The sequence below is a fragment of the Carcharodon carcharias genome, chromosome 18 (genome assembly GCF_017639515.1).
Source record: "Carcharodon carcharias isolate sCarCar2 chromosome 18, sCarCar2.pri, whole genome shotgun sequence".
Lineage (NCBI taxonomy): Eukaryota > Metazoa > Chordata > Chondrichthyes > Lamniformes > Lamnidae > Carcharodon > Carcharodon carcharias.
The window spans coordinates 83,529,669-83,543,317 of NC_054484.1; the positions used below are offsets into that span (position 1 = coordinate 83,529,669).

The 13,649-nt window shown below is 54.6% G+C and overlaps 1 protein-coding gene across 2 annotated transcripts in view; it reads left to right on the plus strand.

Annotated features, from left to right (window-relative positions):
- The first annotated feature begins 1,189 nt into the window (after positions 1-1,189).
- Positions 1,190-13,649, plus strand: part of LOC121290371 (BCLAF1 and THRAP3 family member 3-like) — a 44,653-nt gene continuing 32,193 nt past the window's right edge. Inside the window, exons 1-2 of one of the 2 annotated variants that reach the window (XM_041210759.1) lie at positions 1,190-1,388; positions 10,836-10,904. In XM_041210759.1, coding sequence (XP_041066693.1) covers positions 10,864-10,904 — 41 coding nt within the window. In that variant the 5' untranslated portion in view covers positions 1,190-1,388; positions 10,836-10,863. Of the gene's footprint in view, positions 1,389-10,835; positions 10,905-11,790; positions 12,070-13,649 lie in introns of those variants that run through there. The other variant, XM_041210758.1, reaches the window with a different exon arrangement.

Sequence of the window (13,649 nt, forward strand, 5' to 3'; positions counted from 1 at the left end):
TAGAATAAATAGTACAACTCTATAGGGAGTGCAGGATCAGAGCACCTGAGTGTATATGTGCATATGTCACTAAAGGTAGGACAGGATGAGAGCATGGTTAATGAAGCATATAGTATCCTAAGATTTATTAATAGTGGCATGGAGTACCAGTACAAGGAGGTTATGTTGAACTTGTATAAGACATTAGTTCGGCCTCAGCTGGATTGTTGCATCCAGTTTTGCATGCCGTACTTTAGTAAGGATGTGAAGGCATTGGAGAGAGTGCAGAAAAGATTCATGAGAATGGTTCCGGGTATGAGGAACTTCAGGTATGAAGATAGATTGGAGAAGTTGGGACTCTCCTTGGAGAAGAGAAGGCTAAGAGGAGATTTGATAGAGGTATTCAAAATCATGAGGGGTCTGGACAGAGCAGATAGGGTTCCCACTCTTGAAAGGATCAAGCCAAGACAGCACAGATTTAAAGTAACTGGCAAAAGAAGCAAAGACGATATGAAAAAAACTGTTTCAGACAGCCAGTGCTTAAGCTCTGGAACGCACTTGCCTGAGTATTTGCTGGAGGCAGGTTCAATCCAAGCATTCAGAAGGGAATTAGATGATTATTCGTAAAGAAACAATCTACAGGGTTACAGGGGAAGGCAGGAGAAAATTTAAATTTTTTATATATATATTTTCCCACCTATTTCTATTATTATTTTTAAAAATTTATTTCCATTGTTTTATCCCCACCTTTTAGCCTATTTTGTCTTTTCTCCCACACCGACCCCCTTCCCTCACTAGGGCCATCTGTCGCTTGCTCATCCTGCTTTCTACTCTTAATGTCACCATTAACACATCCTTTAGCCAGTTCCACCACCATCAATACCCCTTTGACTTTCTGTCTATGACATCTTTGGCAATCTCTCCTTTGCCTCCACCTATCACTGGCCCTCTATCCAGCTCCAGCTCCAGCTGTCCCACCCCCCCTTAAAAACAGCTTATATTTCACCATATTTAATTCTTAGTTCTGAAGAAGAGTCATACAGACTCTAAATGTTATCTCTGTCTCTTTCTCTCCACAAATGCTGTCAGACCCGCTACGTTTTTCCAGCACTTTCTGTTTTTGACCGTGCGCCTGCGCCCGCTGGGCACTCCGAACCCTGGCAGCCGGCAGAGGGCGCATGCGCATGGTCGGGGGCAGTGACGACAGAGCGGAAGCTGTCGGAGGAGGAAGGTCAGGGGTCAGCGCTTTGTTCGGGCCGCAGATCCTGAGGAGCCGACGAGGCGCCGAGGGTAAGAATCTGATCGGCCAAGGCCCAAGAGGAGAGCAAAGTATTCTCGGAAAAGGTGTTTTTCCTAAGTGAGAGAGTTTCCGGAGCTGCTGTGAATCACACGGCCCCTCACAACACTCGGTAAGGTTCAGTTTTCTCGGTTACAATCGAATGAATTCAAAAATTTACACTCGCGGCGAGTGGAGGCCCATTCCTCAATTCAAATCGCTTAAAACCGTTAAATCCGGCTCGCAGCAAAGGTGTACGGTTTGCCCGTTTGGCGACTGCGCCTGCGCGACGCGATCGCTCGAGCAGCCCATCGCAGTGCGCCTCCGCGAACCTGCCCCGCCCCCTTTCCCTGCTCCCACCATCTTGGCCCCTCTTCCACCCACTGCCCCCACCCCCTCCTCTTCCACCCACTGCCCCCACCCCCTCCTCTTCCACCCACTGCCCTACTCCCCTCTTTCCCTTCCCCCCACCCCCTCCCCTTCCACCCCCTCCCCATCCACCCACTCCCCCAACCCCTCCTCCCACCCACTCCCCCCTTCCGCCCCCCCCCGACCTCCCCCTTCCGCCCCCCCCCGACCTCCCCCTTCCGCCCCCCCCCGACCTCCCCCTTCCGCCCCCCCCCCGACCTCCCCCTTCCGCCCCCCCCCGACCTCCCCCTTCCGCCCCCCCCCCCGACCTCCCCCTTCCGCCCCCCCCCCCCGACCTCCCCCTTCCGCCCCCCCCGACCTCCCCCTTCCGCCCCCCCCGCCCCCCCCAGACCTCCCCCTTCCGCCCCCCCCAGACCTCCCCCTTCCGCGCCCCCCCCCAGAACTCCCCCCCCCCAGACCTCCCCCTTCCGCACCCCCCCCAGAACTCCCCCCCCCCAGACCTCCCCCTTCCGCCCCCCCCCCCCAGACCTCCCCCCCCCCCCCAGACCTCCCCCTTCCGCCCCCCCCCCCCAGACCTCCCCCTTCCCCCCCCCAGACCTCCCCCTTCCCCCCCCCCAGACCTCCCCCTTCCCCCCCCCCAGACCTCCCCCTTCCCCCCCCCAGACCTCCCCCTTCCCCCCCCCAGACCTCCCCCTTCCCCCCCCCAGACCTCCCCCTTCCCCCCCCCAGACCTCCCCCTTCCCCCCCCCCCAGACCTCCCCCTTCCCCCCCCCCCAGACCTCCCCCTTCCGCCCCCCCCGACCTCCCCCTTCCGCCCCCCCCCGACCTCCCCCTTCCGCCCCCCCCCGACCTCCCCCTTCCGCCCCCCCCCCCCGACCTCCCCCTTCCGCCCCCCCCGACCTCCCCCTTCCGCCCCCCCCGCCCCCCCCGCCCCCCCCAGACCTCCCCCTTCCGCCCCCCCCAGACCTCCCCCTTCCGCGCCCCCCCCCCAGAACTCCCCCCCCCAGACCTCCCCCTTCCGCACCCCCCCCAGAACTCCCCCCCCCCAGACCTCCCCCTTCCGCCCCCCCCCCCAGACCTCCCCCCCCCCCCCAGACCTCCCCCTTCCGCCCCCCCCCCCCCCCCCAGACCTCCCCCTTCCCCCCCCCAGACCTCCCCCTTCCCCCCCCCCAGACCTCCCCCTTCCCCCCCCCCAGACCTCCCCCTTCCCCCCCCCAGACCTCCCCCTTCCCCCCCCCAGACCTCCCCCTTCCCCCCCCCAGACCTCCCCCTTCCCCCCCCCCCAGACCTCCCCCTTCCCCCCCCCCCAGACCTCCCCCTTCCCCCCCCCCCAGACCTCCCCCTTCCGCCCCCCCGACCTCCCCCTTCCGCCCCCCCTGACTTCCGCCCCCCCCGACCTCCCCCTTCCGCCCCCCCTGACTTCCGCCCCCCCCTTGCCCCCCCACCCACCCCCCCTTCCCCCCACCCCCCACCCCCCTCTTCCTCCCACCCCCCCTCTCTTCCTCCCACCCCCCCTCTCTTCCTCCCACCCCCCCTCTCTGCCTCCCACCCCCACCCACCCCCCCTCTCTTCTTCCCACCCACCCCCCCCTCTTCCTCCCACCCACCCCCCCCCTCTTCCTCCCACCCACCCCCACTTTCTTCCTCCCACTCCCACCCACCCCACCTCTTCCTCCCACTCCCACCCCCCTCTCTTCCTCCCACCCCCACCCACCCCCCCTCTCTTCCTCCCACCCCCCCTCTCTTCCTCCCACCCCCCCTCTCTTCCTCCCACCCCCCCCTCTCTTCCTCCCACCCCCCCCTCTCTTCCTCCCACCCCCCCCCTCTCTTCCTCCCACCCCCCCCCTCTCTTCCTCCCACCCCCCCCCTCTCTTCCTCCCACCCCCCCCCTCTCTTCCTCCCACCCCCCCCCCCCTCTTCCTCCCACCCCCCCCCCTCTTCCTCCCACCCCCCCCCTCTTCCTCCCACCCCCCCCTCTCTTCCTCCCACCCCCCCCCCCTCTTCCTCCCACCCCCCCCCTCTTCCTCCCACCCCCACCTACACCTCCTCTCTTCCTCCCACCCCCCTCTTCCTCCCACCCCCACCCACCCCCCTCTTCCTCCCACCCCCACCCACCCCCCTCTTCCTCCCACCCCCACCCACCCCCCTCTTCCTCCCACCCCCACCCACCCCCCTCTTCCTCCCACCCCCACCCACCCCCCTCTTCCTCTTCCTCCCACTCCCACCCACCCCCCCTCTTCCTCTTCCTCCCACTCCCACCCACCCCCCCTCTTCCTCTTCCTCCCACTCCCACCCACCCCCCCTCTTCCTCTTCCCCCCTCTTCCTCCCACCCCCACCCACCCCCCCTCTCTTCCTCCCACCCCCACCCACCCCCCCTCTCTTCCTCCCACCCCCACCCACCCCCCCTCTCTTCCTCCCACCCCCCCTCTCTTCCTCCCACCCCCACCCACCCCCCCTCTCTTCCTCCCACCCCCACCCACCCCCCCTCTCTTCCTCCCACCCCCACCCACCCCCCCTCTCTTCCTCCCACCCCCACCCACCCCCCCTCTCTTCCACCCACCCCCCCTCTCTTCCTCCCACCCCCACCCACCCCCCCTCTCTTCCTCCCACCCCCACCCACCCCCCCTCTCTTCCTCCCACCCCCACTCACCCCCCCTCTCTTCCTCCCACCCCCACTCACCCCCCCTCTCTTCCTCCCACCCCCACTCACCCCCCCTCTCTTCCTCCCACCCCCACTCACCCCCCCCCTCTTCCTCCCACCCCCACTCACACCCCCTCTCTTCCTCCCACCCCCACTCACACCCCCTCTCTTCCTCCCACCCCCTCTCTTCCTCCCACCCCCACTCACCCCCCCTCTCTTCCTCCCACCCTCACCCACCCCCCCTCTCTTCCTCCCACCCTCACCCACCCCCCCTCTCTTCCTCCCAACCTCACCCACCCCCCCTCTCTTCCTCCCAACCTCACCCACCCCCCCTCTCTTCCTCCCACCCCCACCCACCCCCCCTCTCTTCCTCCCACCCCCACCCACCCCCCTCTCTTCCTCCCACCCCCACCCACCCCCCTCTCTTCCTCCCACCCCCACCCACCCCCCCTCTCTTCCTCCCACCCCCACCCACCCCCCTCTCTTCCTCCCACCCCCACCCACCCCCCCTCTCTTCCTCCCACCCCCACCCACCCCCCTCTCTTCCTCCCACCCCCACCCACCCCCCCTCTCTTCCTCCCACCCCCACCTACACCTCCTCTCTTCCTCCCACCCCCACCCACACCCCTCTTCCTCCCACTCCCACCCACCCCCCCTCTTCCTCCCACTCCCACCCACCCCCCCTCTTCCTCCCACTCCCACCCACCCCCCCTCTTCCTCCCACTCCCACCCACCCCTTCTCTTCCTCCCACTCCCACCCACCCCTTCTCTTCCTCCCACTCCCACCCACCCCCCCTCTTCCTCCCGCTCCCACCCACTCCCACCCACCCCCCCTCTTCCTCCCACTCCCACCCACCCCCCCTCTTCCTCTTCCTCCCACTCCCACCCACCCCCCCTCTTCCTCTTCCTCTTCCTCCCACCCCCCCTCTTCCTCCCACCTCCCCTCTTCCTCCCACCCCCCCTCTTCCTCCCACCTCCCCTCTTCCTCCCACCTCCCCTCTTCCTCCCACCTCCCCTCTTCCTCCCACCTCCCCTCTTCCTCCCACCTCCCCTCTTCCTCCCACCCCCCCCTTTTCCTCCCACCCCCCCCCTTCCTCCCACCCCCCCTTCCTCCCACCCCCCCCTTCCTCCCACCCCCCTCTCTTCCTCCCACCCCCCTCTCTTCCTCCCACCCCCACCCACCCCCCCTCTCTTCCACCCACCCCCCCTCTCTTCCACCCACCCCCCCTCTCTTCCACCCACCCCCCCTCTCTTCCTCCCACCCCCACCCACCCCCCCTCTCTTCCACCCACCCCCCCCTCTCTTCCTCCCACCCCCACCCACACCCCCTCTCTTCCTCCCACCCCCACTCACCCCCCCTCTCTTCCTCCCACCCCCACTCACCCCCCCTCTCTTCCTCCCACCCCCACCCACCCCCCCTCTCTTCCTCCCACCCCCACCCACCCCCCCTCTCTTCCTCCCACCCCCACCCACCCCCCCTCTCTTCCTCCCACCCCCACCCACCCCCCCTCTCTTCCTCCCACCCCCACCCACCCCCCCTCTCTTCCTCCCACCCCCACCCACCCCCCCTCTCTTCCTCCCACCCCCACCCACCCCCCCTCTCTTCCTCCCACCCCCACCCACCCCCCCTCTCTTCCTCCCACCCCCACCCACCCCCCCTCTCTTCCTCCCACCCCCACCCACCCCCCCTCTCTTCCTCCCACCCCCACCCACCCCCCCTCTCTTCCTCCCACCCCCACCCACCCCCCCTCTCTTCCTCCCACCCCCACCCACCCCCCCTCTCTTCCTCCCACCCCCACCCACCCCCCCTCTCTTCCTCCCACCCCCACCCACCCCCCCTCTCTTCCTCCCACCCCCACCCACCCCCCCTCTCTTCCTCCCACCCCCACCCACCCCCCCTCTCTTCCTCCCACCCCCACCCACCCCCCTCTCTTCCTCCCACCCCCACCCACCCCCCCTCTCTTCCTCCCACCCCCACCTACACCTCCCCTCTTCCTCCCACCCCCACCCACCCCCCCTCTTCCTCCCACTCCCACCCACCCCCCCTCTTCCTCCCACTCCCACCCACCCCCCCTCTTCCTCCCACTCCCACCCACCCCCCCTCTTCCTCCCACTCCCACCCACCCCCCCCTCTTCCTCCCACTCCCACCCACCCCCCCCTCTTCCTCTTCCTCCCACTCCCACCCACCCCCCCTCTTCCTCTTCCTCCCACTCCCACCCACCCCCCCTCTTCCTCTTCCTCCCACTCCCACCCACCCCCCCTCTTCCTCCCACTCCCACCCACCCCCCCCCTCTTCCTCCCACTCCCACCCACCCCCCCCTCTTCCTCCCACTCCCACCCACCCCCCCCTCTTCCTCCCACTCCCACCCACCCCCCCCTCTTCCTCCCACTCCCACCCACCCCCCCCTCTTCCTCTTCCTCCCTCTCCCACCCCACCCCCTCCCCTCTTCCTCTTCATCCCACTCCCACCCCACCCCCCCCTTCCTCTTCCTCCCACTCCCACCCACCCCCCCCTTCCTCCCACTCCCACCCACCCCCCCTCTTCCTCCCACTCCCACCCACCCCCCCTCTTCCTCCCACTCCCACCCACCCCCCCTCTCTTCCTCTTCCTCCCACTCCCACCCTCTCTTCCTCTTCCTCCCACTCCCACCCTCTCTTCCTCCCACTCCCCCAGAGGGACCAGTGTCTCTCTCCCCTCCCCCGCCAAAAAGCCCCAGCTTCTCATCTGGGCTGATCAGTGGCAAATGGAAATTAATCCATTTAAGTGTGGGGCATTGCACTTGGGCAGGACAAACAAGGCATGGGAATACACAATGAATAGTAGGATCTTGGGTAGTACCGAGGATCAGAGGGTCCTTGGTGTGCATGTCCACTGGTCCCTTAAGGTAGCAGGTCAGGTAGATAAGGTGATTAAGAAGGCGTATGCCTTTATTAGCCAAGGCATAGAATATAAGGGCAAGGAAGTTATGCTGGAACTGTATAAAACGCTGGTTAGGCCACAGCTAGTGTATTGCGTGCAGTTCTGGAATCCGCAATTTAGGAAGGATGTGATTGTACTAGAGAGAGTGCAGAGGAGATTTACCAGGATGTTGCCTGGGCTGGAGAGTTTTAGTTATGACGAGGGATTGGATAGACTGGGTTATTTTCCCCAGAGCAGAGGAGATTCAGGGGGAACATGATTGAGGTGTATAAAGTTATGAGGGGCATACTGTCTACCCTATCTAAGGAACGTTTCCCCTTGGCGAAGGGATCGATAACCAGGGGGCAGAGATTTAAGGTAAGGGGCAGGAGGTTTAGAGGGGATGTGAGGTAGAATTTTTTCACCCAGAGGGTGGTGGGAATCAGGAACCTAAAAGGGTGGTAGAGGCAGAAACCCTCATAACACTTAAGAAGTATTTGGATGTGCACTTGCGATGCCATGGCATACAAGGCTATGGGCCTTGTGCTGGAAAATGGGATTAGAGTAGTTAGGTACTTGTTTGACTGGCGCAGACTCGCTGACCCTAAGGGCCTTTTTCTGTGCTGCAGACCTCTATGACATATCCCAATGAGAGTCATTGTGTGGAGCTGTACCCCAGTGAGACTTGGGAGTGGAACTATACCCCATGAGAGTCAGTGTGTGTGGAACTGTACCCCTGTGAGAGTCAGTGTGTGTGGAACTGTACCTCTCCAGGCGCCCCCTCTCTCTCCGCCGGCACCCCCCCTCCTACAATTTAGTGGTTTCACAATTTAGAATGGTTCCAAATTTAAAATTATTTTTCTCTTCAGATTTTTCCTGCACAGAGATCACTAGATTTGCATTTATATAGTAGTGCTGTTGACACATTAGTAGCTGGCGTTGATACGTGGGGTGAATTGCTTTTTGAAATGCAGTGTTATAAATAGCAACAACCTGTGACAAAGTTAGGGACCGTTTACATTTAAAAAGCAGTTTGAATACGTATAGAATTACACCACAAGATTTCACTTTTATTAACAAAAATGTTATTGTGCAGTAAATCCTCGCTCAACGTTGACTCACTTAATGTTGTGTTGCTTTAACATCTTTAATATGGTGTCAATATATCTGTTTAATGTTGTGAGCTTTGCTTTAATGTCATTTGCTATAGATTTTCTGTTCTATAGCCTGTTGGCTCACATGACCCAGTGCTTCCACTGTCACACTCAGTCCTGAAGATTCAACTTCTCACTCTACTCCCAGCTCCCCTTCCTACCCTCCATTCTTACTTTTAAAGCCCCAGAATCTTGCTACCACAGGGGCATTCAGCTGCTCCTCCTGCTCCGCTTTGGCATCCGGCCCTGTTCCTGCCCCCTCCCTCAGTCCTCCTTCTCCCGGCTCCTGTTCCCACTCTTTGTTCTTAGCTTTAAAGCCCCCAGTGTCCGTTGCCACCACCGCTTCAACTGCTGCTGCTCTTCTGGCTCTTGGCTTCTATTCTGAATTTGCACTGAAGTCCTGTGCGCTGTTTAGTGGCAGAAGTTGGTCGGTGCAGGTAGTCCTGGTACTTCAGCTGCTGCCTGCACTGACCAACCTCTGCCACTGGATGGAGCCTAGTCAATCTAAAACTACAATAGGTAAGTATAATTTTTAACATTTATTTGCAGTACTTCCATTTGTATTGTGTTTCTTTTATATTTTTATATTTGTTTTTATTTTAAAGGCTATTTTATTTATTCATGTAGGCATTTAGGAATGTACTGCATTTCAACGTATGTTTTAAAGTTTTTTTTCTGCTGAGAAAGGTCCTAAAGTACCTAGCTATACGATATATATTATATTTAGTGATTTATTTTGCAAGTTATTTCAGCTAGGAGTGCACAGTGCTGCACATGTATGGTACAGCATGTCAACTTGTACATTGGATTTTCCAGGTGAGAAATGCCTAAAGGAACCTAACTCTGGCTTTAGTGTTGATCCCTATGGAAACCCATGATTTTGCGTAAAGTTGTTTCACTTAAGGTTGCGATTTTCAGGAACACAACCACAACTTAACGAGGACTCCCTATAAAAGAATTAAACAAAACAAGCACCATTCACTTAACAATATATGTTATACAGTCCGGTTTACTTCCTACTTCCCCCATGAATTCTCTTATAAGACTCATCAATCTTCAAGTTATTTACTGCTGTAAGGACCACCAATAAGCATGTCACAGTCCTCTGCAGAATTCTCCTTAGCTACAGCTATACTCAAAGATAAAATTTTCATTTACCCTCTCTTGATCATGGCAGCCTCTGTTCCTTGTTCTGGTAACTTTTCCAATACCTCCAAGCTAATCTGCTGGTTACTTGATAAGACACTGTGAAGCCCACTGTAGATTCTCCCACTAACTTCAAACTAGGCAATCTTCCAGCTTCTGTTCCCTCACAGAAATCAAACTGAGATGAAATCTCACTGTTCTTCCACGCAGTCAGTGATGAAGTTTGTGTTTTACTCTGCTTCTGGTGCTGGCCTGTCTAACTCTCATATACTTTGCAGCTCACTGAGAGAAGCTAGCCAAATGCAAGAGGTTCAAACTGCAGCTAAGAACCTCTCCCAGCAAACACCCAGATAAATTGAAATCAGAGACCCTTCCTAAGTTGCATGCATCTCCATGATGACGCAGTCTGCTATCGAACTGAGCTTTAAGCTAATTTTCACTTAGTTACATTTTCTCCTGCTGTTTGACACCTCGATTATGACTCGATTAAACAAATATGGGTAACCTCCCGAACTGTCATTTTTTTAGGTGTTCTGGCTATCACTGAAGCCTGGTATTTTAATTACCTTACCTTCGCAACAATAATCTTCCCAGAACTAAACATTATCTCAAATGTTAACATGAACCAGATATTCGCAATACGATTTAATCCATTGTTAATCGAGGAGAAATGTTGGCCTGCACATTAGCAGAGTGCCCTACTCTTTTTATCAGTGATGCTGTAGGATTTTTGGTGTCCAATGAACCATCTGATTTGAATGACAGTACAGCATGCCCCCACCACCGCACTGAAATATCAGCTGACTGTGAAGCACAACCGCTGCTGCTGTGTGGCTCCAGTCGTAATCCTGTACAGAGAGAGAGCATCATTAAGTGAGCCAAGTTGACGTATGTTTCATAAGGCTTATAAAATTGATTGAGCAAATGTGAATGTGTGAGTGACACTTCACATATTTATTTTCATTTAAAATGCCGTATATCAACTAGTTACATACACTGATTGTAACAGTGGAGCTATAACGGTCCTTGTTAATATTAACAATTGGAATCAGTTCAGGCCTATCTGGCAAAGATTTATGTAGCTTGCTTGATTTGGTGAACAACATATTTCTGACCAATTTTATATTTGAAATGTATATTCCCACCACTCCTGTTGCATAATTATGACCTCAACTTGTGCAAAAAGGTTAAAATAATGGTCTCCAGATGCAGAGATAAAAGGAACTAAAAGTTCTGACTGTTGTACATTAAATAATTTTTTTTAGTGCTACCATCATACTGCTAATCTTTGTGTCAGGATTCTGAAGTGTTCCAGGTGAAGTATAACGTTGAAGTTCTGATGTGCATATATATATGTATATTTGCCACAGCTGAGAAGTTTGCTAATTGCCTGGCACAATGGTTCGATCAAGATCAAGATCCCCACGTTGGAAGCATAGGTAAGCAAATCCTGCAATTTGAAAAGGTGTCCATTAAACTCTAATCCCAGAAGAGGACTTATAAAGCTGATTGGCTAAGTATATCATTGAGCTTTGGAAAACCTTTGGCACAGTTCTAATGAGTTAAAAGTTTGGTGAATTGCTTTGCAAGCCAAAGGCAGTTCTATGAAATAATGTCTGTGAAGGTTAATGTCAGACTAATGTGAAGAAGATTGTTAGAGATCACGTTGGAGCTAGTATCTAGTATGAAGCTACCTCCAAAAGAGAGCAATTATTTTTCCAAATAGATTGCATTTACAGCTCTACTTTGTGAGGGATTATGGGTGTGGATATGAAAAGAATGGCATTTTCACATTCCTGTAATGATTGGGTGGTTTGGTGAGATGACTGGAATTGTAGATAAAATAATTTGAGGTTGTGTAAAGGATACTATACTCATTGAGAGAGGGGTTGTGAAGAATATTAGCTCTGAGTATTTGTGCTTCATTCTGAAGTTTGATTGCATTCACCTTTAACCCAGAGTAGTTCAGATAATTCATAAATAAACCAGCCTGAGGCAACACTTACAGAACGTAGAATGGCCAGTTGACTCGCATGTGTATGACCCCGTTCACCCTGTAGTCCCATGGAAGCTGTTCAAAAGCTGTATATAGAACTAATCTGATCAGTCAACATGACAGCGGTCATCATACGCATTCTTTTGTTATAGAAGTCGATTTTATTATTGTTTTAATGCATATCCAATAACATTTTGCTTGCATTGTGCTTTGTATATTCATGAATAGAAATTTGTGATATTGTACATGTTGGATTCGAATGAATTACTTACATAGAAACTTGTTTTGTAAATCTCAGTCACTTTACTCTGCATTGTGTATTCCAACAGTTGTTTTTCAGAATAGTTGAAGGAAGACCTAGTTTCTTCATTACAGCACCATGCTTCACAGGGGCAAAATCAAAACAGAATGAATGCTGATCTAAGGAAGGAAATAGTTGGAGAGGAGACCAAAAGCCTGGTTGAAGAGGTGGATCTTAAAGTTGGTCTTAATGGAGGTTGGAATTGCAGAGTGTTCAGCCTGGGTGGCTGCCAATGGTGTGGTGAAGGAAATATGAATGTAAAAATAACCAGAGTCAGACGAGCACAGAGTTCATGGAAGGTTTTAAGGTTAGAGATGTTTAAAGCAAAAGGCTAAAAATGTTAAATTTAAGCCTTTGAGGCAACAAATGTAGGTGCGTGCCAATGTAGGTCAACAGGGCGAGGGACAATGGGCCACTGGGACTTGATGTGGGATACGATACATCCAGCACTGTTTTGGATGAACTAAAGCAGCCTTATCCAACCTTTTCGCATGGGGGGGCCACATTTAAGTTTTTTTTTCACTTAAGGGGCTGATGAGCAAATTTCAAAGTTTGGCGCAACATTAAACATGAACTTCAATAAAATGTTGAGGTATGAACAAAAGAAACAACTTGCTCCCACGTGCTGGGCAAGCCTGAACTAAAGTATAGGGATCATAGGCCATCCAGCAGAGTATTGGAATGGAGGAAATTGAAGGTGACAAAAATTTCAATAGGAAGGGCAAAGGTGGATAAAGTTACAAAGATATAAATAAGTTGTCATTATGATGCACTTAGAAGCTTAGCTTCGGGTTGAACCAGACACAGGTCATGGACAGTCTGCCTAATTCAGCTTGTGGTAGTGTCTGGGGTGGGGGTGGCTGGAATCTGTGGAGCAGAGCAGGAGTTTGTGGCAGAGTCTGAAGACGCAAAAGCATAGAAGGAGGCTACTTAGCTTGTCTTGTCAAGTTGCTCTCTGAAAGAGCAATTCACCTAATGCTACTCCCCTGCCTTTCCCTGTAGCCCTGCACATTCTTCCTTTTCAGATAATAAATCAATGTTATTTATGCAATAAAGTTCTGGCTTTGATTGAAATTTCTGCTGGAATACGTAGGACAGTGAGGTTGCGTGGTGGGAATTGTTTTAATTACAGGGTATAAACACCTAGCTTTTCAAGACCTTTTTGCAGCAGGAATCAGACTTCAAAGATCTGTCTGTTAGGCCACACCCACCATTAGAAAAAGTGAGGATTTAAAGGGGCCTCACAGCTGTTAGCACTCAACCTGAGCTCCATGCAACATCAGAGCTTGTGACCCCAAAAACTCACCTTGCCACCCTACTAGGGGTGCGACCCACCATTTGGGAAGTCCTGATCTAGGAATCCACCTTGATGTAGTCATGCGAAGCCGTGTTCAAACAACAGATTTCATTTGGTAAGACTCAGATATTGGTGTCCAATTTCTCAGGGTGAGGGATACAAGGTCACAAGAAATGGAAGCCATTCAACCCATCAAGCCTGTTCCATCATTGAATAAGATCATGGGTGATCGGATTGTGGCCTTAGCTCCACCTTCCTACCTGTCCTCCATAAATCCTTGTTTCCCTTGTAGATAAAAACTCTGTTTAACTAGGCCTTGAATATATTCAAGACCCAGCCTCTAGTGCTCTTCGGGGAAGAGAATTCCAAAGACATAATGACCCTCTGAGAGAAGAAATTCCTCCCCTCTGTCTTAAATAGGAGACTCTTTTATTAAACTGCGGCCCTTAGTTCTAGATCGCCACACCCCCCCTGCCCGCCACCACCAACATGAGAAGAAATATCCTCTCAGCATCTACCCTGTCAAGCTCCCTCAGATTCTTTTATGTTTCAATAAGATCACATCTCATTCTTCTAAACTCCAATGAGTA